Source organism: Lepidochelys kempii, chromosome 4, assembly GCF_965140265.1.
Source record: "Lepidochelys kempii isolate rLepKem1 chromosome 4, rLepKem1.hap2, whole genome shotgun sequence".
NCBI lineage: Eukaryota > Metazoa > Chordata > Testudines > Cheloniidae > Lepidochelys > Lepidochelys kempii.
Genome location: NC_133259.1, coordinates 31,729,818 through 31,756,841, shown reverse-complemented (window position 1 = coordinate 31,756,841; position 27,024 = coordinate 31,729,818). Strand labels below are relative to the sequence as shown.

Sequence of the window (27,024 nt, the reverse complement as noted above, 5' to 3'; positions counted from 1 at the left end):
AGCTGTACAGGAAAATCTGTTAAAACGGGGACATGGCTCAGAATATCTAAGTATATTCATCTTCTTTCTGAGCTTTATGTTCATCTTGGATTTACATTGGCCTTGGAAATTGTAGCTTTGTCACTGAGACTAGCTTTCAAATCCCATGTAAGGAGAACTGTCATTTGAATGAAGCATGCTGTATATCTTCCTTTTCCTGTCTTTTATTTGTACTGTTCCGTCTGACTTCAGTAGTGGAAACCATGCCATGCTTGAAACATCAATTCTGAGCTGAGAAAGCAACAACAAGAAGTGTAAAAAGCAATAGTTTCACTAGCGCTTGTTCTACTTGGTAAAATTAGGCTTCTCTGTATAATCTGAAGCCCTGATGAGTTTTGTACTACCTTCACAAGACCAGGTAATACGGAGTCTGTGAGAGTGGTGCAAAACTTCGACAACTTGATGTTGAGCCTTTTGATATTTACAACAAATGTTAACTGCTGTGGCATTTATAATGATGAAGAAGGAAGGGGAAAAGTGAAGGAACAACATAGCTATGTATTTAAAGGCCTCGTTAAGCCTGTCATTCGTCATTATGGCCTCTTATATTTAATCTACACAATTTTTAGTATAAACTTCCTTGTTTAACCCTTTAACTCCTAGTGGCAGAAATTCACTCTACATTTTAAAACCTTTATTAATCTGTTGATTTAAAGCAATAAAGTACAAACCAATTAGATGAAAGATGAGCTACATACATCATAGCTAATAGTTTATAGATGGGATTTTCAAACCCCCTAGTGGATTTGGATGCCCAATTCCCAGCATCATTAAGATTTGACAATCTCAACCTATATTTTCAGCCAGTGGGAGCTGAACTGATCCTAAGGTAGTTCCTGACCAGAATAAATCTGCAATTAAGAACCGCTAACAGATTTCAGGGCATTTGTTTTTCACTACTTGTTTGTTTAATCTTTTAGGGTATGGATGGCCCAGTCGGTCCACATGGCCCAGCAGGTCCTAAAGGAGATAGAGTAAGTACACATTATTCAGATGTTTCTCCTTATGAAGAAAACATTGTGGCAAAATGTTGTTCTAAAACTAATGACACGCACAAATGTTAGTGAGCAGAATAGTACCTCCTGTGTTTAAGGGTCAGACTTCCTAAAATAGTTTAAAGTGCATTTTTAATCTGAAACATGTAAAAATAGCACCTTCTTACTCATATGATCTACTCCCTGAGTGTATTCAGTCATATCTGCTTAATTTAGTTACTCAAATAAGTTTTTATTGCTTTTCATTCCTGTTAAAACCTGCCGCGATCACAAAGATGAGAGGAAGGGAGGTGAATGCTAGTCCTTCTTGTGCAGCAGCAGGAGAATTGTTTCCTGTGTTTCAGTCAGTTACAACAAGGCAAAGATATTGACAATATGCATCGCTAAGGGTATGATCTAAAACAGAGGTCTCCAATCTGTGGGGTGCACCCCCCCTGGGGGGGCACAGAGAAACGTTTGGGGGTGGGGGTAGCTGCTCAAAATAAAGAAGGACAAATCTAGAGTCATCCTAATAGTTGCAACCTGGCCCAGGCAAAGATGGTTTCCTTATCTGATGTACTTTGCCATTTGCTTACCAATCACTGTCTAGGGCCTTCTGTCTGGATAGGACTAAACCCTTCAGAAAGACCTCCAAATTGATGTCTTGCTTGCAGGTAGATTGAAAGGGCCTGCAGTCTCTAATCAAAGACTTTCTACGTGAACAGCTGACTGCATTAATTCTTGCTATGAATCTGGTAATATTCAAGCACCTACGGACATACATACTCACTCTACGAGGTCCATTTCCACCTCTACGGCATTTCTCAAAAACATACCCATTATTGGAATATGTAAGGCCACTACTTGGCTTGTCTGCATACATTCGCTGAACACTACGCAATAGCTCACGACTCAGCTTCTGATACTGTGTTCGGCTTGGCTGTACTTTCTTCCATACTGGACTCAACACTGAAGCCCCCTCTGCCTTAAGGGGAATTGCTTGGTAGTCACCTAGTGTGGAGCACCTGAAGGGACACTACTTGAAGAAGAAATAGTTACTCACCCTGTGCAGTAACTGTAGTTCTACAAGATGTGTGTCCCTATGGGTGCTCCGCTACCACTACCTGCCTGCCTTCCCCACTGCTTTGGAGTTCTCTGCTATAAGGCTTCACAGTAGAGAAGGAACTGAGGGTGGTTTGCCCACGCAGTGCTATACAGCAATGGCACAGGGCAGGAGACTGACAAGCATACATGTGCAGGCCAGATGGACACTGCTATGAGAAATCTCTAGCGCACCTAAAGTGGAGCACTCTTGGGGAGACATCTCAGAGAACTACAATTACTGCAGGATGAGTGACCATTTGTAAGTGCCATACTACATCAGTGAGGCGGGCTTTAAACTAGGTTCACCGGGGGAAGGAGACCAAAGCCCTGAGGTAAGTGGGGACCTGGGATACCGGGAGGAAGCACGAGCAGGAGAGCGCGAAAGGGGTGGGCTCCTGCCTCATCCTAAGAAAGCAGGACAAACAGCAAGTTATCTCAAGTGCCTATACACAAATGCAAGAAGCCTGGGAAACAAGCAGGGAGAACTGGAAGTCCTGGCACAGTCAAGGAATTATGATGTGATTGGAATAACAGAGACTTGGTGGGATAACTCACATGACTGGAGTACTGTCATGGTTGGATATAAACAGTTCAGGAAGGACAGGCAGGGCAGAAAAGGTGGGGGAGTTGCACTGTATGTAAGAGAGCAGTATGACTGCTCAGAGCTCCAGTATGAAACTGCAGGAAAAACCGGAGAGTCTCTGGATTAAGTTTAAAAGTGTGAACAACAAGGGTGATGTCGTGGTGGGAGTCTGCTATAGACCACCAGACCAGGGGGATGAGGTGGACGAGGCTTTCTTCCGGCAACTCACGGAAGTTCCCTGGTTCTCATGGGAGACTTCAGTCACCCTGATTTCTGCTGGGGGAGCAATACAGCGGTGCAGAGACAATCCAGGAAGTTTTTGGAAAGCGTAGGGGACAATTTCCTGGTGCAAGTGCTGGAGGAACCAACTAGGGGCAGAACTCTTCTTGACCTTCTGCTCACAAACTGGGAAGAATTAGTAGGGGAAGCAAAAGTGGATGGGAACCTGGGAGGCAGTGGCCATGAGATGGTTGAGTTCAGGATCCTGACACAGGGAAGAAAGAAGAGCAGCAGAATACGGACACTGGACTTCAGAAAAACAGATTTTGACAACCTCAGGGAACTGATGGGCAGGATCCCCTGAGAGAATAACATGAGGGGAAAAGGAGTTCAAGAGAGCTGGCTGTATTTTAGAGAATCCTTATTGAGGTTACAGGGACAAACCATCCCGATGTGTAGAAAGAATAGTAAATATGGCAGGCAACCAGCTTGGCTGAACCGTGAAATCCTTGCTGATCTTAAACACAAAAAAGAAGCTTACAAGAAGTGGAAGATTGGACAAATGACCAGGGAAGAGGATAAAAATATTGCTCAGGCATGCAGGAGTGAAATCAGGAAGGCCAAATCACACTTGGAGTTGCAACTAGCAAGAGATGTTAAGAGTAACAAGAACGGTTTCTTGTTAGCAACAAGAAGAAAGTCAAGGAAAGTGTGGGCCCCTTACTGAATGAGGGAGGCAACCTAGTGACAGAGGATGTGGAAAAAGCTAATGTACTCAGTGCTTTTTTTGCCTCTGTCTTCACGAACAAGGTCAGCTCCCAGACTACTGCACTGGGCAGCACAGCATGGGGAGGAGGTGACCAGCCCTCTGTGGAGAAAGAAGTGAAAAGCTGGAAGAGCACAAGTCCATGGGGCCGGATGCACTGCATCTGAGAGTGCTAAAGGCGTTGGCGGATGTGATTGCAGAGCCATTGGCCATTATCTTTGAAAACTCTGATGACTGGAAAAAGACTAATGTAGCACCCACCTTTAAAAAAGGGAAGGAGGAGGATCCTGGGAACTATAGGCCAGTCAGCCTGGAAAAATCATGGAGCAGGTCCTCAAGGAATCAATTCTGAAGCACTTGGAGGAGAGGAAAGTGATCAGGAACAGTCAGCATGGATTCACCAAGGGCAAGTCATGCCTCACTAATCTAATTGCCTTCTATGACGAGATAACTGGCTCTGTGGATGAGGGGAAAGCAATGGATGTGTTGTTCCTTGACCTTAGCAAAGCTTTTGACACGGTCTCCCACAGTATTCTTGCTGACCACACATTCATCTACTTAGGTTGTAGGAGATGCTTCTGTTGTTCACTAACAAAGAGGAATCCAGGGTAATGGGTATTTTGCAATCACAGATCAGGAAGAAACTAGTAAGACTCCTGCATTCTGAATGTTGCACAGAACAGGTTTTTGGTCAGTTTCATTGTCTTGTGTGCCTAGAATGATGGAGAAAACGGAGAAAGCAGAAGACAGTGTGATTTGATTGTGTACATGCACAATATCAAAAAGCTCAGTGCTCCATAGTTATGACTGCTGAGTCATCCAGCGAGGAACAGGGATTTTTACAGTTCTTGTTCTTAGAGGAGCTGAGGGGTGTCCTCAAAATCTGGAAAGCATCATTTAATTATCACTGTTTTTTAAGGTAGAAGCTAGGAACTGAGCCTGTTCCCATTGAAAATCCGTAGGAAATTTCCTATCGATTTCAGTCTAAATAAGATGGGGGCCAGGCATTTTAACTATGAGCCTGTCAACCTTAACGCCACTTTAAATTTGCAGAAAAAAACAAAAGATGATACTTGATACTGACTAAAATCTCCTAGGAGTCACAAACCCAGAATTACGTCTGTTTGGATTTCTAACAAACAGCTGTGGTAACACTATTTCAGACCTGCCATACTGAAGTCATTGCTATATGGCCTGGATCCAATTTGCTTTAACAGCAGCTCATCCGAGACAGATCTGCATGACTTGAGGATTCATTTTTGCAAAAATATGTGGTGAGATATAAGATGTAGACATGTCCTATAGTCCAAAGCAGGTACAGTAGCTAATGTTGCCACTCAGTTTAGTTTAATGGTCTTGAGGGCCCTAGCTTATTTTTTGTAGGGGATTACATTACTCAAGTCTTCTTTGAAAGAGAGACATCTCTGTGTAGTGTAAGAACATAAACATGAAGAGCCACGCGTTAAGCAGCAACTAGAGAACTCCCTAATCAAGAAGTTCCTATGTTTATTAAGCTCCTTGCTGTGACACATCCCGGTCTTCTCTGGTAAACTGTGGAGGACCAAGAATTCTGTAACCACTCCAAACCTTTTTTAAAAAAGAGAAAAAAAAAAGAGTGAAAAGATTAAAACTTAAATTATAAACCATGTTTTTTTGTTCTCTGTTTGTGAAGTTCCCAACACAATGGGGTCCTGGTCCATGATTAGGGCTCCTATGCACTACAGTAATATAAATAACAAATAAAACTAATAATAAATCAATTAAATGATGGGGGGTGGAAAGAAGTTTTTTTGTAGGTGACAGGCTTGCAGAGCTCCTGCCTGAATAATTATTTAATGCTGTTGGGGTTTTGCTGTGGCATTTGTTATGAGTCGGAGTGCCTAGACTTTTGTAAAAATGTCTTTTTAAACTATTTAAATTGAAATAAATAATAAATGCACTATCAGCTATTTTAATGCATCGTTACAATTTGCACATGCACTTATTGAGCTTCTGTATGCAAAAACAGGAGCACAAACATTTTGTCCTTGGACCTCAACTTCTACATTTCAAAATAATGGGCCATAGTATGGCTGCTGGATATCATGGTACAGGATCAAATTTTGTCCATGATGACAACTAAATCTTTGGTTCAGGAACAGAAGCTAGTGTTAAGTTGGAAAGGCTATGCAGATGTCTCAAGGTGAAATGTTGAGGAAGGGTCAGTTGCAAATACAAAGTAAATTGTAAATCCACATATTATACTTATAATTTGGAAAGCTAATCTCGCTTTTTAAAAGACACTGTAGTTGAGTGCAGATTTAGGACTCCTTAAACGTTTCAGGGAGCAAGGAAAATCAAATTAAAATATAATTCCAAATTAAAATTCCCTTAACTATATGGATTCATTTTTGTATATACAGATTTTGGGCAGTGATGGAGTCACTTGATCTAATAACATTTACCATTCTGTGGCATGTGGCAGAAGGAACATTGTCCAGATCTGAATTTTTTCGAGTTTAGCTATTTCACTAGAATATCAAACACTGACTACTCCTATTTAGATGGAGGCAGTGTGATCTAAAGAACTGGTTCAGGGGACTCCAAGACAGGAAATTATCTAATGCTGGATCTGGCAATAATTCACTGCATAGTCTTGGTAAAGTCATTTAATTTCTCTTGGCCCAATTCAATTCTGGCATAAGGGAATACAACTCCCATTGACTCCAGTCAGAGTTGCACCTATTTAATCCAGAGCTGAATTTGATGCTCTTTGTCTAAATTTCTCCCTCTGTAAAACTGGGATGGTGATAATTGCCTAACCACCCTATATGGTTTTTGTGAGAATAGTGCTTTAAAAATGTAAGATGTTGTATAAGCTTTGCAAATTATTATCATCTGTTTTATGGGAATATAATACTCTCAGATGACCATGGGCAGCATTTCAGGATGACACTTTGTGCACAATGATATATTTGTATGTGATGCTTCTTGTTGTAAAAGAGATATGACAATGAATTAAAATTTGTAAAACACTTTGATATTCTGGTATGAAAGGTGCTACATACATTCACATTTTTATTAGTACACTGAAAATATCAGCATTGCCATTTCACCAGGAACTGCAGGAGTTTTTACTACAGCCATCTCTGCTTATATTTTAATGATTTTTCTAACCAAAAATGGAATTGATTGTTTAATAATAGATATAAAGGCTGGCTGGAAGCCTTAACAACATCTAATTTACATTGTCTGTTTGCCAGTAAACTCTATTTTACCTCTGGACAATCAAACATTTTGGAGTATTTGTATTTTATATATTCCCTATGGCTAATCATCCAATAACTAATGTAAATTTCAGCGATAATGTTGTCAGACAAAACGGCTTCTCCAGTCTCTTATTAGTTCTTGAAAGGTCTTGAAAGGTCTTGAAAGATTCACACTTAATGAAATAGGAATTGCAAGGGATTCTCATCTGTATGGCAAAGTTTTGTCTCTGAACTTAGCTCTTTTCAGGACCTCAAACATGTGGCTTGCCTAAAATTTCTGTCACTAAAGACATTCAGAATATGTTAGTGTTTCTGACAACACATTTATTTATTTAAAAATCTTCTCAGTGGGGTGGTCTCATGAGATCTCCATCTAGTTTGTGTGCAGGTTCTAGGGAGACACCAAATATAGTGTTGTTCCTGCAAATACAGTACTTCAGCACAACACAGAACAACATAATTCAGGACACTGGATCTAAAATGGCAGGAAACAACACTGAAGAGCGACAAATTGTTACTTTTGCACTGGCAAGATTCTGAAAATAAAAGATTAAGAGTTTCTTAAAACTAGACTGTGAAAGTCTGTTTCCGTGAAGCAAGTAGTTTATTTCACTGTTCGGGGCAGCAATCCCAAAAGTCTTCCCCCCCCCCCCATCCTTAATCCATCCTAATCCATAGCCACTGATAGCATGAGCCCATGTTCCAAACACCTTTCTGCAGGTGCTTCACATTGGAGGTAGAAAATCTGTAGGGTACATATCCAGTTCGATCCTTGTGTATAATAGATGGGATGACTTCCCTGAACTGATTTGCCAAACCCTTTGCCAGTATTTTTATGTCTACCATATGTTTAGCAATGGTACGGGCCTATTTTGAGAGGACTCCATATGGTCTAGATCAAAAGGACATTAACTAGTCTTGATGAATCTCAAATATGGATCAGAGAACTTTGTAGCTGTTATATTAAGTAGGTTAGCAAATCTCTTAGCTTCTTCTGGCAGAAAGTGCTGAGGCCCCAGGGGATTAATTTTGTAAATCAGCTGTTACTTCTAGTACCTCCTGTTGTTTTACAAGGGTATCTAGTCTCGCTGCCTAGTCAGAAACAGTTGGGAGATCAACGGAATCAAGAAAGACCTTAATCGGACACTTAGTCTCATCCAAACTGCGGCACATATAAGGAGCTATAATCTTCATCAAAAAGTAAAGTATCTAAACTTGATCAAATGTCAGTCCCCCAATGCATCCTTTGTTGCTGGGATTATTAAACAAGAGATTCTTTCAGCTATTTTTTTTTTCTGAAGCCTCCTTGCTGTTACTACCCAAGCAATATAATTTACACTTCAGTGGTACATTCTCAGAGCAGTGCACAGGGATTCATCCATGACTCCCAAAGATAACACACACATCTAAATCTGTGCTTTTAAAGTGTACCCTTTCTATTAATAATGGATAATAAATAATCTAGATTTTTAGAGTACATTTCACCAAGAGGCAGACAGTTCATCTACCACTGAACTGTAGTAATGTCTGGGATGGAACATGGTGTCTTTCCATGCCGGGAACATTACACGAAAGCTTTGTTTGTATTAAGGAAAAGAAGTGAAAAAGATACTCAAGCGACACTCCAGGGGGAACCTAGTCAAACAAGAAGCCTTGAAAACTGTACGTGACCAGGACCTCTCTTTTCCGTCTCATGTAAAACACAACACCTCTAGCAGCACAGTCCCACCAAAAGGCTATGCTGGAGTGTTGGTTCAGTACTCAGTGAGAGGGAAGAATACCATGGAAAGCAAACCTTTCATTATTTACTGCAGCAGGCTTGATGTTTCTTGGAGTCTCCCATCTCGTTGCTCCCCAGGCATATCTATGTTTAGCGTACATGATTTAACATGATCACCACCAGAGGTCCTGCAGCAGCACTGATGCAGAGCCATGTGTCAGCTAATTTGAAAGGTGTTTTTTTTCTGTCAGTCACCTTGAAAAACACTAAGCCCAGTATGGATTCCAACCTTACATTTGTTTTCTAGAGATTTCGTTTCATTCTGGAAATGCTTCCTCTGGACTGGCTTGTAAAAAGTGATGTGCATAGTTGCTTTAACAGCACCCCTCTTTGGAAACTCTCTCTTCTTCCATTGACTTCAGTGGGGAGTGGGATCGGACTCTCGGTGAGAATCACTTCCGTTTGTCTCACCATGGGTTAGAATTTTTATTTAATGTATCTGAGCAGCTAAATGTATGGCTCTACATATGGTATGGTCTTCACAATATTACTGTTAATAATATTGCCTGTTACACACAAGCCTTGGTTGACAGTAATTTTGTGGTTCATCATAGCAAATCTCAGCTGTTTAGCCAGAGTGGGATGCAAGGTGTTGAGCACCCAGAGCTTTCATTACAGTATTGGGCTCCTCCTGAAGGCCCAGTACTCCAGCTGCTATGAGCTCACAGCGCTGGCTGGAAGTTAATAACACTGAATAAGTTAATAACACTGAATGCATCCAATGAAGTGAGCTGTAGCTCACAAAAGCTTATGCTCAAATAAATTTGTTAGTCTCTGAGGTGCCACAAGTCCTCCTTTTCTTTTTGCAGATACAAACTAACACGGCTGCTACTCTGAAACTGGATGTTTAGCGACTACATACATTTTTGGAACTAAACAAACTACACAAAATAGTATTAATACATGATAATGTTTACCTTTATCACAGTTGCCATTTATCATACTGTACTGGCTTATCTTTAGTTGCCCAGAAAGAGATACAATCAGTGTGTCTGAACATAGGAATATACAGCCCTGTCATTTTCATTTAACTATTTACTGAAAATCAGATTTGCAGATATTATCCAGACAAAGGATTAGAGATAAATAGGCTTCCACTTTTGAGCAAGAGGGATTATTTTAACACGAAGAGACTGTTTGTGATTGAATCAGATGTGTGTTTTTAACCTTTTTCCTAGGGTGAAAAGGGAGCTGTTGGTGACCCTGGACCCAGAGGACCATATGGTTTGCCTGTAAGTTGCATGGAACTTGTACACATTGCAACTTTCACCACTCCTTGATTAAACTTTGCTGTATTTTATGACCATTTTCCATCCAGCAGTGTAATTAGTTGAGAGTGGTGAGAGCAGATGATAATCCGTGACAATGCAAAGTCCTGAGCTTGAAGCAGGCCCATATCACAAACTTACGCAGATTCCTAAACATACATACATCTGTGCAAAAGTAATGGAATGGAGCTAACAAACCAAAAAGAAAGAGGAAATCTAGAGTTAAGTGCCCCTTATTCTGCAATTTATGCCATTTTGATTATGTATGGTCGACACATGTTGTTAGATTCCCTGAGACCACCAAAATAGACTGGCAAAGAGCTCAGGACAGAGTGTAGCCATGGAAGTTTTTGTGATTTTCTTAATGTCTTATTCAGATTTCTTTGATGCAACAATATTTTGCTGTTACTATTTTTTGTGGTGTTTGTGTGTGGAAGATTTTGGTTTGCTTTGATTTTTTGCATTTCTGTGTACTTGGGATGGGAGAACTTTAAAAGGTTCATAGTTTGGGTTTGGTTTGGATAAATATTTAGAAGTTCAGATGATTACCTAAAGCTTATCCAAACCTCTCAAGTTTGCACATTTGGCTTAGAAGTCTCACTGATTTTCTTATAGTATTTTGGTACTTGTTTCCTGATCAGAAACCAGAAGTGATAAAAGTTTTATCTGACTATACCAGAGCAAGCAACTTCAAGGCAGGGTTGGGCTGGAGGGGGGATCCTTTTTTCTATAAGTTAGTTAACTAGTTTACCCATCCCTAACATATGTAGACCAGGGCTTCAGTTGATGTAAATCAGCATAGCTCCACTGAAGTCAATTGAACTACCCTGGTTTAGCCCAGCTGAGGATCTAGCTCAGTGTGTGTGCACACGTATATCTACTGTGTGCATTGACACAAAGGTTGTGGTGTGTTACAAACACAGATCTGTTCCAGCTTTGGTAAGATCACAGTGGTTCCACTGCAATTATATTGGGTCATTATTTACAAAGGCAGAGTTTTATACATCTCCTCTCCAGTTTCATTTGTTTGAACTGGATTCTCTCAAGACTGAACAGGGAGTTGTAATTTACATCACCCTGCACTAGAGAGTCTCTCAGTATGAGAGCAGGTGGTGGTGTTGCCACCATATTCCTTTGGCAGTTTGCCACAGTAGGGCAGTTTTATTTTCATCTGGAAGTTCCATAGGAGCCCTTGTGAGAGGTTGCTGAGGGAATGTGCTAAGACAGTGCACCCCCTGGCCATGCCCCTTTCCTAGCTACCGCTGCCCCTTTGAGAGGTGAGTTGGATTCTGGTAGTTTCCTCAACACCAGCGAGTGTTATTACCTTTTACCACCACAATCTCTCCACTGGTAGTGGACTTTCTCCCTCTGGGGCTGTGAGCAGGTCAGGTAAACCTGGGCCAAATCTGACCCATATTTATGTTTCCAAAAGATGAAGGAACACAGAGGACAAAACCAGCAAACAAGTGCATGACAGGCCCAGGCCCACAGTTCTTAGTCCAGCAAAACTCCCAAGACACAGGACCAGATTTTCCACTGACTTGCCCATTGTGTAGTGATTCACACCTGTGCAAAGTGAGAACAAACCAGGATTCTCTACTCATTTGTACCAGTGCTAGCATATAACACTCACTTTTTACAAGCGTAAAAGATAAGTAAAGTGCAAGATAGTGGAGAATAAGGCCCCAAAAGTGTAAGTGTTGCAGAACTGGGCCACTGAACTAGATCATTTTAAAAATTCTGCCCTCCCTTTTTTTTTTCTGTCCACAGTTTGCAGATACAGTTAATGTCGCTTGGATATCTAATAGCACCTGCACATCGAGTATTAGACATCAAAGTGACATCTCACACACAGTTATGTGCTCCCCCAAAACTGCAGGCACAAAAAGGGATGCCAGGATGGGGCTGATCTGAAAGTTAGACCTATTATGTATTCTTTTTCTGGTTGTTGTAATCACAGGGCTACTCTTTACTCAAAGCACAACTGCCTCCAGCCCTCAGTGGAACACTCCTGATCACCAGGCCTTGTGCAGTGCCCAGACATGATCCGATTTCTTGAGCACAGAGATCACACGGAGTCTGCAAAGCTAGCACTCACAGCAGCATTATCTTTCCTGAAAAGAGAGTGAGGGGCTGTGGGTCTGTCTTCTCAGCCCAGGAAGTCTGGTCCAGACCCTTTTCTTCTATTTTTAGGTTTATTTCTTCCACATTAAACTAGTATAGCACATACATCAATTATCCCTTCCCCCTAACCCAGGATCTTCTGCAGGAGCCTATCTATTTCTGCTCTATAAATCACTTGCCTGACAGTCATACTGTCATTCTAGGGCCTCCCACAAGAATCAACCTACTTCCTGTAGTTCTCCCACCGTGACCCAGGGGCTACCTGCTAGAGTCTCCCTATTCCTGGGAGCTCTCTACCCCTAACTGAGCCACTTGCTGGCTTTTATAATTACCTGATCCCTAGCTGATCAGACTCAGCTGGAAGATAGCTGGTCCATCACAGGTGAGGCTGGGCCCAATTCCCCTTAAAGAGCCAGCCACTCTGTGACAGAACCTAACCACATTTTCTCTGTGTATCAGCCAGAGGTGAAAGTAAGCCAGTATGGTACGGCATACCAGCAAGAGCCGGTACACAGCCAACTGTACCAGCAGGGGGCAGCTTCCCCAGGTGGGCAGTTTAAAAGGGCCCTGGGCTCCCAGCAGTGGCCAGAGCCCCTGGCCCTTTAAATCACCCCCAGAGCCCCAGGGTTCCTGTCCACTGCCGCAGCCATTGCTACCATGGGGCTCCAGTGGTGATTTAAAGGTCCTGGGGTTCCCGGCCACCACTACCACAGCCAGAGCCCTGGGCCCTTTAAATCACCACCAGAGCCCCGCTGCTGGAGTCCTGGGGTAGTGGCAGCGGCCGGGAGCCCCAGGGCTCCGGTGACAATTTAAAGGGCCCAGGGCTGGCCTCAGCTATTGCTACCATGGGGCTCCAGTAGTGATTTAAAGGGCCCAGGGTTCCCAGCCGCCGCTACCGCAGCCGGAGCCCCTGGCCCTTTAAATTGCCACCAGAGCCCCGGGGTAGCAGTGGTGATTTAAAGGGCCCGGGGATTTAAAGGCCCCACCCCTTCTGCCGCCCCAGCTCAGGACCCTGGCACTGCGTACCGATAAGTTACTCTTACCCCGGTATCAGCTAGCACAGCTGTCCCCACTAGAGGGAAGATGACACAGCAGCTTTATTTTGCATGCACGCCCTACAGCTCTGAGGCCTTGTTGCCTGAGCCAGATTTCCCAGAGCTGTTTTGTCTGAGCCTTGGAGAAATTAAATAATTTACATTGAAAGGAAGCGTATAAAATAATGCCTTTGGGATCAGTGACCTGGCATGTCTTCCGTGCAGCCAGTGTGGCTGTCCTACTGAAAGTGGAACAGATCACTAGCAGACATTGTGTCAGAATGAGGCTTATCTCTGAATCTGTGCATGCTGTGGGTCTTATCCTCTGAGGAGCTGAGCGCCCTCAACTCCCATTGAAGTCAATGCACCTAATCCTGCTCTGACAAGTCCATGGCAAAAGTTCCATAGACTTCCCCTGGAACAGGAGAAGGCCAATGGGTAGTGAGGGCTTTCAGCTCTATCTGTGTACTAAACATCTCTGTGAAATACTGAATGAGTATTGGTTTGCGGTGTATGCTTATTTGCTGGCCACTTTCATAAATAAAAATCTTCACCTTTTCCTGCTCTTTTTGTGAATTGAAACTGGTGAAAGCCTAGTGATTGCGTTATTTTAACTTGCTCCTGGAACAATAAGCTTCAATCTGTAGCAAAATTTTACAGTCAAGTTATCAGTTCCTGGAAACAGGGGAAATGTTAAACACTGACAGAAAGACCCTTCACTAATGGCAATGCTATTTGTGTAACCCTAGAAATATGTGTTGCTGCTGTACAAAAAGAATGCTATTGCTCTCCTGTAGGGAGAAGGCAGGGGCTTGCATATCTAGACAGCCTTCATAGGTGTGATTAGCAGGTAAGACATCAGCTAGTCATGAGGCTTAGGGATGCTAACATAGTTTATATGGTTCTTTGGCAGGGCAAAGATGGCGAGCCTGGCCTTGATGTAAGTAATATTTATGACCAATTTACTCATAATGGTAGGTAAATGATTCCTTCACTGTGTGCAGCACATTTATTTCCCATTTTCTGTGCATGCTGAACATGCAGAGAACATACCAAACATTGCATTGCTGATGTTTGCATATGATAAAGAGAGGTGAGAGGGACAGACTGAACGATGGTATTTTGAGAAAGTTCAGCCCAAGCCTGCAAAGCCCACAAGGCACAGTGCTTACTACCCAAAGGAGTCCCATTGACCTGCGTGGGACTAATCACAGTAGTAACTACTACACCTGGTAAGAAGAGTTTGCAGGGTCAGACTCTAACTAGTGCCCCTCACTAGGAGCAGAACAAGAAGCCACCGACATTTTGTTAAGTAACTTCAACCCTCTTAAAAAAAAAAATCCTGTGCTCTACAAATGACGCGTTTTTCACAATTTAGGATTTCTTACGGCATGCAGGTGAGAGCCTGTTGTGATCCCATTCCCACCTTTCCCACTCTCATCCCATTCCCACCTTCCCTACTGTCAAAGGCCCCAAATTGCAGCAACCCCCTTCGGAGCCCAGTAATGTCATTTAGTATGTACAACAGTAGGAGTCACTTTGAATCACATTTTACTTCCATTGCCAGAAAATGTCCTTGCTGAATATGAGCCAAGTTTCTGACAAATAGCATGGAGTGCAGTATTCTTTTTCTTTATACATTTTTTCCAGCACTATTTTAAAACCTAACCAACATTGATAGAGAAGCCAATAGATATCTTTGTTCGTTTTTTTTTTTATAGGGTTTCCCTGGTCCTCGAGGAGAAAAGGGTGACCTAGGCGAAAAGGGAGAAAAGGTGACCTCAGTGCTGTTATCTGTTGTTTGATTCCTCAGCCCAGTCCATTTTGCTGTCCCAACCCTATTGTTTGTCCATTAAACCTGATCTTTCTTCCTACTGTGTGCCAAAAGGCAAGTCACGTGTATTTGTTAGACAAAGTCATCAGTCAGAAGGAGAACCAAAACCTCCATGCAGAACCAGTAATACAACACTTGCCAAGACAGGAAGGGAAGAGTTTGTCCACTCTCACCCTAGGATCAGGCTCCTTTTCTGTAACCCATGCCATGCCTGATGAAAGTCCTTCTCAGTCTGTGATTCTCAATGCACGTGTCATTGGGGTAGTAATTTTTTGTGAGGGGGATGCTGACTCAGATCCTCAGCTGGTATAAATCAATGTAACTCCAGTGGGTCAAGACAGATTGGTACCAGCTGAGGATCTGGTTCCTTAGAAAGTATTCTAGGGATTATTTTAAAAAAATTACAAACTTTACAATTAAGATAATTACCTTAATTATTTGCATTCAGTTGCTTTTATGGATTAAAGCTCTTCCCTATAGTTTTTGTAAACCAAACAATGCAATATTTCTCTAATGCATGAGAACCATAAGGTGAAATAATTAGCCTCATTTCACAACCCAAGCTGAGTGATATGCAAATAATAAACACAGTGAAAAGCAATTAATATTCTAGGGCCAGATTGTGATTCTCCCTGGGGCCACAGGGAGAGTTTGCAAAGAGACTCCTTTCGTGCTGCCCACACAGGGGCTTACAACAAGTGTAGTCTCTCTATGCCCACAGGAGGAGAGGGCTGCTCCTTCAAAGGGGGCCTACAAGAAGGTATGACCTTGGCCTTGTACCAGCCTACAGAGCAAGCCACTTGTGCTGGGGAGCAGACTACATCATCCTAAAGGAAGACACTGCAAATGGTGTCGAAGAATATTAGCTTGAGTTTTTAAATGGCTTCACTTTAACTATACCCGTACCACTTTTGTGTTCCTGTTCCATGGACATTCATGTGATCAAGTTTCATTGGCATGAATGTTCACAGAAAGTGAACCTCAGAGTCACATGAGCAAGTATTGGCAGACACAGAACTATAAATATTACACGCATAATGAGTATTCGCTCCAGAAGTGCCTGCGTATCTTACGAGTCAGGGCACAGAAACAATACTGTTATGGCAACAAGTGCTAATATGACATCTGTTGTGAGTCATTGAGGTATAAGCATTCAGGAGGATTAAACCCTCCATAGAAAGGGATCTGTACAGTACTGCACCCAGACATTTCTTAAGAGGATTGTGTGGGTTAAAGCGCTCTTCTTTCTGATTAAATTTGTTTTAGAGTTCTTTTGTTTTGTAGAGTAGCAGAAGGGATAGCCATGCCACCTTTGGAAACCATGTAATCCTAGGCAAGGGATTTCCCAGAAAGCCAAGGGGCTGAGGTAGGAAGGGGGACAATATATTAAGCACTGACATTCCAAGAGAAAGAGTGGTCCAAGACAGGTGCTTCTTGGTAAAAAGGCAGTGGTGTCTAAGCTGAGGTTTTTTGCAGTTTTTGACTACTTGTGTTCAGGGAAATAGGAGGTGTATACTTCTTGGAAATAAATTATACTAGAAAACATCTTTACTCTGCAACACTGATTTCTGCTCCTAGTGGGAAACAGACCCACCAGGTCTCAAGATCTGCTATTGCTTGGCAAGGGGAAACAATACCGTGTGACTTATCTGCCCAACCACCCTTGATTAGCACAACTTTCAGAGCAAACAGCCAAAACTTGGAGAGAAATGTTCATGCATAATCGATTCATAGAATTAAAGAAATTTAACCCCTCTCCCCAAAAACAATATGTTTTTGGAAAATGGATATGAGGAAATCACAATCTGCTTGTCATTGTTCCAAGATCAGAACAAAGAGGCTAATTTTATCCAATACATTTTTCAGTAAGGGCTAAATTAAACTGATAAATCATTCATTGTAACTTATTTTCTCAGCTGTAATGGTTAGGGTAAGAAAAAAAAGTCAAGAGAGCTGAGGCCAGGTCCTTAGCTAGTGTAAATTAGCATAGCTGCGCAGATTTCAATTCAGCTATGTGCCAATTTACCATGATTTTTTTTCTGGATAGCGTCACTTTAAATATTGCTGAATGATATTGACTGCTAGGCTGGTGTCACAGAGATTCAGATTATTAAATTACTACACCGAAAACCTGAGGTTCATTTACACTGCAGAAATTTCTCGCATAAACAACATGAAGTTTTTTAGCAACCAGTGACATCTCTTCTTTCACGTGTGCTCCGAATAATGTTGGGCAGCGCATAAATCTGCAGCCCCTTGGTTCTGGATTAAGTCATAGACTGGTAATTTCTCCTACAGGTGCTCACTAGCTCTGCTACAGTGAAAGTGAGTCAGTGTTTGCGTCATAATTTCTTCATAACTTGGCTGTAAAAATATAATTTTTCAAAGCTGCAAATTGACATACAAGGTTATATTCCAGGAGCACTTTTTGAGAAATAGGTTTTTTAAAATGGTTTGATTGGTTTGTTGTTAGTTTGACTGGGTTTTGGGTTTTTTTTTTTGTTTGTTCGTTTAAATTGTATTAATCAAAAAAATGAATCCTCAAAAGTCTGCACTTAAATAATGTGGTATTTTGGATCATTAAAATGGGTTTTAAAAACCTTACTAAATAAGAGGCCAGTAGTTTTACCTTTTGTTTTTTAAAACCCACCTTTTTAAAAGATATTACATTAACAGTTTAAAAAAGGACAAAGATTGATTTTTCTCAACCCAGGTTAAAATTCAATCTCACAAAGTGCTCAGCACCCTCCACTCCCATTGATGTTAAGGGAGTCGGGGGAAGTCCAGAACCTCACTGGACTGCACTCTAAGGGCCTCATGCTCTCTTCTGTGTGCTGAGGGGAGTCTGTCTCCAGGGGAGGGAGGAGCCTGTGTCCTTCCCCTAATCACATAGCAGTCCCTCCACAGGTTTTGGGCTGCACAGTTCTGGAGAGAACAGGAGGGAGAGTGGGGTAGGGAAGCCAGGTAGAATTCTGTTGATTCTCCATCTTTAATCACATGGGGAACACACAGCACAAGTTATAACAGCTCTTAATCTGTTGTCCTTTGTGCTGCTTCTCCCTCCCCCAGATGCTGATCCTCTCACTGGGGAAAGAGCCCAGAGTCAGGACATATAGACTGATCCCTTGAAGCATGGTTGCTGCAGGAGCTGTGCTCCCCAGCATCCATCAGTGCTGGACAGCAGTAGTGACAAATGGGACATTCACACAGATGCTCCTGGACTTCTGGGGATCCCTTGAAATCTGCCTGAAACTCGGGGAAGTGGGGAGTGGCAAGTTAAGGGAACAGCAACAATTCCCCCCATTTTTCTCACCCTCCCCCAGTTCATTGAAGAATTAATAGGAGGATCAGCGAGTTAAAACCGACAGAGGCCTGGTTTACATTTAAAATGTAGGTCGACATAGCTACGGTGCTCAGGTGTGTGAAAAATCCACACCCCTTAAGCACCAAGGATGCTGATCTAACCCTTTGTAGACACAGCTAGGTTGATGGAAGAATGCTTTTTGGCACACAGGAAAGATAAATGAGGAAATTCTGTTCTCATGGTGCCATAAATACAGTATATCTGTCTGTGGAAAACTCTTGTTTACATTTGAATGGTACTGTATTCTGTAGTATTTCATGTATATTATGTGTTTTCCCTTTTGTAAATGCATTACAGTAAGACAGTTTGCTTCTTAAATTTATCAAGTTTTTGTAAAAACAAAATCATTTTCTAAATGGATTTAATCTTTGTGTTGTTGTGAAACTGGTTGAAAGTCCATTTACTGTACTTCATCCTAAACATGTCTGCCTTTTCAGAGGTGCATTCTTTCCTTCTCCTTTTACCTTCCTTCCTTACAATTTCCTTTGTCCTTTTTACCCTTTTCCTTACAAACTGAATCCTTTCCACAGCCACAACCCTTGAAAGCCCTCCCTTGGTTGTTCTCCAGTGTCATACTAATTTTCCTTTCACTGTTTTTCTATTTCTTTGTAATATACATGGTGCACCCACCTCTTTTTTTATTGTCCAACTCCATTTTTTTGTTTTTTAATAGAAGCAGTTTTGGTTTTATTAAACTGCAAGTGAGCCTGAAACTCATTTACCATTGTGATCAAATGGTGTGAAATCAATTATAAAATTGACTCTCCAAATATCACATACTGCTGGAGGGGAGTCATCCTTTCACGGTAGGCCTGTTAGGAAAAAGAAGATTCTTTTTCCGTGTCTCATTTCAATGGATTATCAAAATCTGTGAAATTTGCTGTAAACCTCTCTTTCAGAAGTCTTAATCGTTTGCTTTTTTAAAAAGCAACTCAGTGCAAACTCAGTCACCTGCTTAAAAGAGTGAATAATAATAAACCAATGAAATTTTACCTGCAGTGGAGAGATATTTGGAAATCATGTTTTGAACATGAAATTTAAATGAAAATATTCATTAGCATTTCTAATTTTTTTTCTAATTACAGAAAGATAGGGATCACTGGAAAACTGTATAGCACCTCAACATCAAGCAGTTTGGATCTTCTGAGTCCTTTAGCAGGGTTTGAAATGAAGGGCCAAATTCTGTTCTGAGTGGTATCCATGCCATCCCATTGACTTCAGTGGGTTTGCATGGGGGTAACTGAGGGCAGAATTTGGCCCATACGCTACTGGGACTGATGCATGCAAGGTCCATTCAGTAAAGGACATGTTGGGACATAGTCATCCCTGCTGTGACTCCACTGAATCACACCGGGAATCAGTTGTTCCCACTATTTTCCCCTCCCGCCCCCTAATGGTAGAAATGAGATTGATCTGTTTAGTTGTTCCAAAGGCACCTCTGACTAGAAATTCCTCTTCCTCTGTAGCTCCCAAAGAAAGGGCCACAATCCGCTTGCCATTTCTGTCCTTATCCACAGTTTGAATCAGGAAGTCAGCCTATAATTTCAAACCCTACTTTAGGATTCAAATAATTCATAATACAAATATTCATGCAAAAGCTCAATAATACCAACTGATGCAGGTCTTGCTTATGATCATATCGTTTATTTTTCCACATAATGCACCATCCAAACCAGAACACAGTGGTAAGTGTCCTTTCAGCCCTCCACTGGCAAAAAAAACATCTTTTAAACCAATCTCTTTCATTTATATTTTTTTACCCAAAAGAATGAAACATTTGTTTTATCCAAACCATTGTGTCCACAGGGGGAAAAGGGAAAGAAAGGCAAAAAGGGGCCTAAAGGGGAGAAAGGAGAACAGGGTGCCCCTGGATTAGATGCACCTTGCCCATTGGTATGTCTCACTCATGTATTGGAAATCGCTCCTCCTGCTGTAGATTATAACGGGATAAAGTGAGAGAAGAGGAACAAGCCACAGCTATAGTGTAACCTGATATAATTCAAAGGGTTTCCTCTCCTAGTCTGAAAAATCCAGCCTGGACTATTTTTTGTCCTCCTAATTTGGTTTAAATTAACAGTTTGACGGTCTTAAAAATGAATGTCACTTGTGGAATATTTTTCATGGAATGTGCTGCGTAGACGTTCTGGCTCCTTGTACTTACCTGTCAGTGTTCTATACAAATTGGAAACCTGTTGTGCTAAATAGTTCTTTCTTGATTGGAGGGTCATTTAAAGGCTAAAATCTTAGCTGTGAGACTGCACCTGGGTCATTTCCACATGGGTTTTAATCACTGCTGCTGTAAGCTTGCTCCTCTTGATCTCTTTTTTTTTTTTTTTTTTGCTCCAGTTAAATCAAATACCAAAGACACTTCTTTGTCAGTAACGTTGCAAGTTAATCTTTACAAACAGGGATTCCGTGGAATTAAGGGGGAAAAAGGGGAGCCAGGCCAGCCAGGCCTGGATGGGCTGGATGCCCCTTGCCAATTGGTACAGTATTTCTCTTTCCTACCAACCCTGCATGCGATTCCTTTGTATATAGTCAGTCATTCTCAGTGTAAAGTGGTGTTTTTCTGCGCAGACTTTACATTATCCACTAATACATGCATGTGCATGAACAAATCAGCTGCTTCAGCAATCATAACTGTATCGAGAAGACACATTCTGTCAACACCTGGAACCTAACACCCAGCATTTTGCTCCCACATCACATGGTAGTTTGAGTGTGCTCTTCCAACATAATTTTTCCCTCAGCACTGTTTGTTTTTTTCTCCCAACAAATGCCTTTTGCCTTCCTCACTAAGAATGAAATACACCTCTTTGCGGAGAGCCAGCACAAGGACCATACGGTATTTAAGTCCCACAACATAAATGGTGTGGGGACCTCATGCTGGCTCTCTGCACAGGAGTTAGATTCATCCTAACCTGCACCTGAAACGATTCTGCACACTTGACTCCAGCTGACATCAATGGGAGTTTTGAGTGCATCTTTTTTTCAGGATTGAGCCAAGATGACATTTATGCAGAGAAAGAGATAAATATCAATCTGTCAAAGTTAAATCATAGAGCTTTGCAATAAGCAAAGATATGCGTAAGATCTGCAGGATGAGGCCCTATGAACAAAGATTTTGGGATCGGGCCCATAAATCAGAGTAGTATTTAAATTTGAAACAGAAAACTTAGCTGAGCTTTGTAAGAAGATAATGGTCTGCAGCCCAAACCCTCACTGTCTTCGTTATTTAACGTTTTCAATTTAATGGTCTTTCCTTTGGAACTTACCTCCCTGCAATACACACAATACTCCCCCACTCTGTGTTAGCATGAATTCAAGTTCCCCCCATACTAAAATTCTACTTGTTGACCCTCTCCCTTGTACCAATCTGGCAACACAGATTTTTTTTTTTAAATCTAAATATGTTCTATTTTTTCCAATTAAAATTGAACCGTACATACACATTTCCGAAAGGCTCAAGATATAGGTGTTTTTAATTGTTGGCAGTTAAATTTGGTCTGCATGTTCTGATATTGTTTGTTAGCTAAGCACGATTATCTAAAGATGAATGTTAAAATTAAGTAGGTTTTATATCAAGTACAAAGTTTCTAATCTAAATTGTCAATGGAATTTTAATCTGAAGTATATAGTCCATGTTATATTTTGTTTGCTTCTGATTAATGATAACCATATCTCATATTTTGTTGGGGGGTAATCAAGCATGCCTTCATAATTAAAAAATGTGTTTGTCTTTGTAGTATCATTTATATCTGGAGAATCCTTACACCACTGCTGTGAAAATGTTCTTCTATTGGTGGGATAGATAGTTATCAGAATAAACTTTTAAACAAACAGCACTGTTTCGTGTTCTAGAAAGCAGGTAGTTTTTGCCAGAAAATAAATAAATAAATAAATAAAGCCACCCCACACACAAACACTGTTTCTCAGAATTGTTAGCAGAAAAGAAATCCAAGTATGAAGTAGTATTGCCCTTAACCTAATAAATGGTTGGGGCCTGATTCTCCTCTCATTTATAGTCCAATTCTGTGAGGTGCTGAATTCCCTCGACTCTGTGCACTCATCACATTACAAGATCGGGCCTCTACACCAGTGTAAATCAGGAATAACTTCATTATAACCTGTTTCAGAGTAGCAGCTGTGTTAGTCTGTATTTGCAAAAAGAAAAGGAGGACTTTGTGGCACCTTAGACACTAACAAATTTATTTGAGCATAAACTTTCGTGAGCTACAGCTCACTTCATTGGATGCATTCAGTGGAAAAACATTATAACCTGTGTATTATAAAACATTATAACCTGTGTATCTAAGACCAGAATCTGTCCCATGAGCTAAACTGGGGACACAGATGTGCAAGAACAGAATACAGTGCTGGGAGTATATTTAAGTGCTCGTAACTAGCACAGTCCAAGTTACAAATAGCTTGACAGCCATATGTTATGCATGCTACAGAATAGTCAGCTTCTACCTTAGTGCCTTGCTCTCATGGAAACTTTCCCCACCGATTTTAGTATGAATAGGTTCAGTCCTTTAGTTTTCATTTTATAAAGGTAAGAATTAACGTGTATGAAAATATTCCCATGTGCAGTTTGGATATAACTATCCTATCAATGGGTTAACTTTGTACCAGGACCACAAAAACAGTAAGCGATACACTATTGCTGACTGATCTGTGGCTAAATGTCACTGACTTATGAATAATAGATACACTTTAGATTAACATATAGTCTGCTGGCGGTGAATCCAGCTCTGCTGATTTGACCCCTGATAATGTTGCCATGACAGCAAAAATAAAGCAGTTATGATTTAAAGTTCTTACCATGATTAAGCACACTGTAGTTTGGAATTTGAATTTTTCAGAGGGGCCGGATTGTATGTATTTACAATGTGAACGCACTCAGCCTGTATTGGATGTTGGAATTTTCCTCATCTTAACTGACAGAATTATTAGTTAGGAAGTGGGAGCTATTCATTAGCTAAGAAGGCATGATTGTTTCATCAGATATACTGTCCGGCTCATCTATGCACTTTTTATCTTTTTCCTTGGAACAGGGGCCGGATGGATTACCAATGCCTGGCTGTTGGCAAAAGGTAAGACGTGCCAAATTATTTCTCCACAGAGGTACCATCCCTTTTCTTTGGCATAAGAGAACCCTTTTGACCTTACACACTCTGATTTCAGTAAGAATAGCTTACAGATTTTGGAATACACAGCAGTCCAAGTTATAACCTCTTCTCAAATATTATTTGCATGGTGAATTTGTAATATGTAGAGGTTATAACAGCAACTGATTTATGCAGTATTTGAAAACAATTGGCACCTGAGTTGCTAAGAAGTCAAAGACCATCATTCTTCCTCACAGCGAGAGCTACATCTCCTTCAGCCCCTGCACATGAGCTGGGAGACAGTATCAGATCTGCCCATCAGGGGTGTGGCAGAGTCTTACCAAAATGTTCATATTGACCTATCAGGCTTTGGGTTTTCTAGGTTATCCAAAGGGACAATGCATCTTGCTTCCTGTTTGTCTCTTTCCCAACCCCCAAAGTCTGCTGTTGCATTTTATTACTGCTTGCTGCTGATTTTTCAGCAATGCTAGGTAATAACATTGTTACTTGGTAAAGATTTCCGCTATTGAATGGTCGAACTCTGACAATGCTAGATTTAAAAGCATCAGCATTCAGAGCAAATGTATCCGTGAACAGATATTTATTCCTCTCTGAATACTGATGCATGAATTCACTTGAAAGAATAAACCATGTGTGAAATCCTGTCTGGGTATGGAAAAACTCTCATTGACTTCAGAGGAGCCAGGATTTCACCCCAGGCATTTTTCAAAAGATGATTCTGGATAGTTGTGGTCACATAGTAGAGTCTGGCTAATAATGAAGAGTGTTGAATATTTTATTTGAAAGACACCAGTTAGCAAGTGGAGCTGTGGATCAGGAGGGAGTGTAGCCCTCAAGCCAGGAAGCAGGTATGCTGCCAGTAGTAGGCGTGCTGACTGGCAACAGATTACAGGTATAAAGTTATTCAGCTAAGAGGAGCTATAAACACCACTCAGTGGGCAGCAGCATACTGTGGCAGCTTGCACTGAGTTGTCCTGCTTTATAGACATCATACATCGCCAACAGTGAGCTGCTCTACCTTTTCCCAACCTGCCCACCCCCAAGCCAGCTACTGCAGAGCAGAGCAGGGTTAGCCCTATGTGCAAAGCTGAAACAATGTGTAGGTGAGACTGAAAATAAAAATTCTACTTCTAAGCTGGGAAAACGTGTGCGGAAGTGTAGCTGTATTTGCAGAGAAAGTCAATACACCTGCAGCTTCCCTTTAACTAGTGCCTCTCTTGACAATTTAGAGGCACTGTTTCAGCTGTGGCTCTCAAAACAGGCAAAGCAACTCCGGAGCTGCTGTAGTACTTGAAGCTATTTGTTACTCATATTTGAAGATGACCAGATCTAAAATTGATGGTGGTGTTTACACAGCTACCCATCTTGTTGCTAGAGGTAAACAGGAGCCACTATTTGCTTCCCAGGATAATAAGCATTGTTTTTCTTCTCAAAAGAGGTCAGTATCTGCCTATAATTCTTTAGGTAACTGACAACTGAAGTAGGTATGCACATTAAATCAGTGATTCTTAGTTTCCCAGAAAGAGTTATTCAGAGGCACTTTTGTGACCGCATCTCTGAACAATAATTAAAAAAACCCACAAAAGTATTATAGGCATTTTGGAAGCACATTTGTGGCTTAGAGAATAAAAGATGTTTGGGGTTCTGCCCTATCTTTATATACTTGGAATAGAAGTTTGGCTACTAGAGTACTAACCTGGCCAATTTATCTCTTTTTGTCTCTTTGCAGTGATGAATCTAACCTTAGAAGCATGAAGTTGTGTATAATACTCCACTTTTTGTATTTATAGTTGAAAACAGAAATTTTATTTTACAAGTCTGAGATATGTTTACATGTAGCTGCTTCTACTTGTTTGCAGTAGTCCATGTGTACATTTTCTTCACTTACATCTGCAGTTAGGCAATATATATAACCACAGGAGAAATCTGCAAAAATAAAGATTAGTCTCTCTATAGAGATATCTATACAGAGATAAATCATGGAGATTTAGTTTTTTCTGCAAGTTCTCTTATTTTTGGCTTGTGGACCTGCATGGACAATGAGTGCCATTAACTAGTTTACATGAAATTGTGACCAAATATGAGCTAAATGCTATGAAATGCACTGTACCAACTGTCATTGGAATTTACTGACTTTGCTTCCATGTTCATCTTAAACACCATCACTGATTCATGCCATCATCCCTGCTTGTACAGACTAAAAAAAAAAAAAAAAAGCATGAATTGTGTGTTAAACCTGCTTGTTGTGTGATCACTCCACATGCTAAATGGCTGCTCACTGTGACCTTTGATCCAAAGTTCTGAATTATTTCCTTTTGTTATCTCAAGGGAGTCACACCGTGGCTTATTGCCAAAAAGAGATAAAGGAGAGGAGATTAGAAAAAGGTCTTGAATTTTTGGGGAACACAGTTCCAACTGCAGGTGGATGGCTTCCAGTTGTGTGGGTCATGTGCACCCCCCCTTGGTCAAAAAGGGGTCATGCCTGTTGATCAGCATTGGTTTTTCTTGCACTGCTCACTGTCACGAAGACATTCAAGATAGATGGGTTTAGATGCCAAGTGCTGTCAACTGTTTAACCAAGAAGGAAAGAAGTTTGAAGGAGAAACCAGACTTCCTCTGTGGGCAGTTTGAAAAGGTTGAAAAGATGCCAAGTGGATCGTTTGACCGCAGGCCCCATTTGAGATTAGAAACTTCTCAGTCTGATTCAAGGATTGCAGCACATATTGTATTTTTGGGTTGCTAAAGGAAAGCATTCTTGGCAATGGGGAATCTTAGAACACTCTTCTATGGACTAATGAAACTGATGGGATCTGTATGTACTGTAGTGTGTGCTTTGGATTATCCAATTTAAATTACACGACTCTTGTATTTTGTGGGGGGGGAATGAAACAAAATTAACCATAGCTTTCAAAACTTGCAGAAGATTAATTTCAGTAGCCTCTTTCAGATTTGTTGTGACAAATATTTAGGCTTTGAAGGAAGTACTTCACACCATGTGTTCCTCTTGTTTCAGAATTATCTATTTTTAGAGTCTCTGAAGCCTTTAAATTGGAAAAAAAGTTATTTCATTTTACTTTCACAAGCTGATTTATTCACATAGTTCTTTTTCTGCAATTGCAATGATCTTGCTGAACATGGTTACCCAAAGAATGTAGAAAAGGAGTGAGCCCAAGTGATTATCATGATATGGTAGTCACAATACACTCTATAAGGTGTAATTATTTTTCCATTTCTGATCAAGTGACTAGTACACAAAAGAAGCAGAAACTGTTTTGTTTCGCTGCATTTTGATTACTGGAAACATTGAATTGGTGCATAGTTTGTAGTTTGAGCCTCCCTGAAAATTTGTTTGTTTCAGTTACAGTTTTGAGTCTTCATATGGTGTATTTGTGGACAGATTAAGAGATTAATTTGCATGAAACAATTCTGTATTTGATAGATGCAAATCCTTTTTAGATCTGTTCAAATAATGTGCATATTGAGATGATCACAAACTTTTAATATACATTTCTGAGAGTTCATTTTATAGGCAGACCAAAAACAGAGTTGCAGAAA

General features: G+C 41.0%; 1 protein-coding gene across 1 annotated transcript in view; it reads left to right on the top strand.

Moving 5' to 3' along the window:
- COL25A1 (collagen type XXV alpha 1 chain) overlaps positions 1–25,275 on the top strand; it is a 409,341-nt gene extending 384,066 nt beyond the window's left edge. Inside the window, exons 32-38 of the mRNA XM_073340873.1 lie at positions 960–1,013; positions 9,892–9,945; positions 14,053–14,079; positions 14,861–14,914; positions 20,746–20,823; positions 23,395–23,433; positions 25,199–25,275. Coding sequence (XP_073196974.1) covers positions 960–1,013; positions 9,892–9,945; positions 14,053–14,079; positions 14,861–14,914; positions 20,746–20,823; positions 23,395–23,433; positions 25,199–25,201 — 309 coding nt within the window. The 3' untranslated portion in view covers positions 25,202–25,275. The remainder of the gene's footprint in view (positions 1–959; positions 1,014–9,891; positions 9,946–14,052; positions 14,080–14,860; positions 14,915–20,745; positions 20,824–23,394; positions 23,434–25,198) is intronic.
- Positions 25,276–27,024: the final 1,749 nt, after the last annotated feature.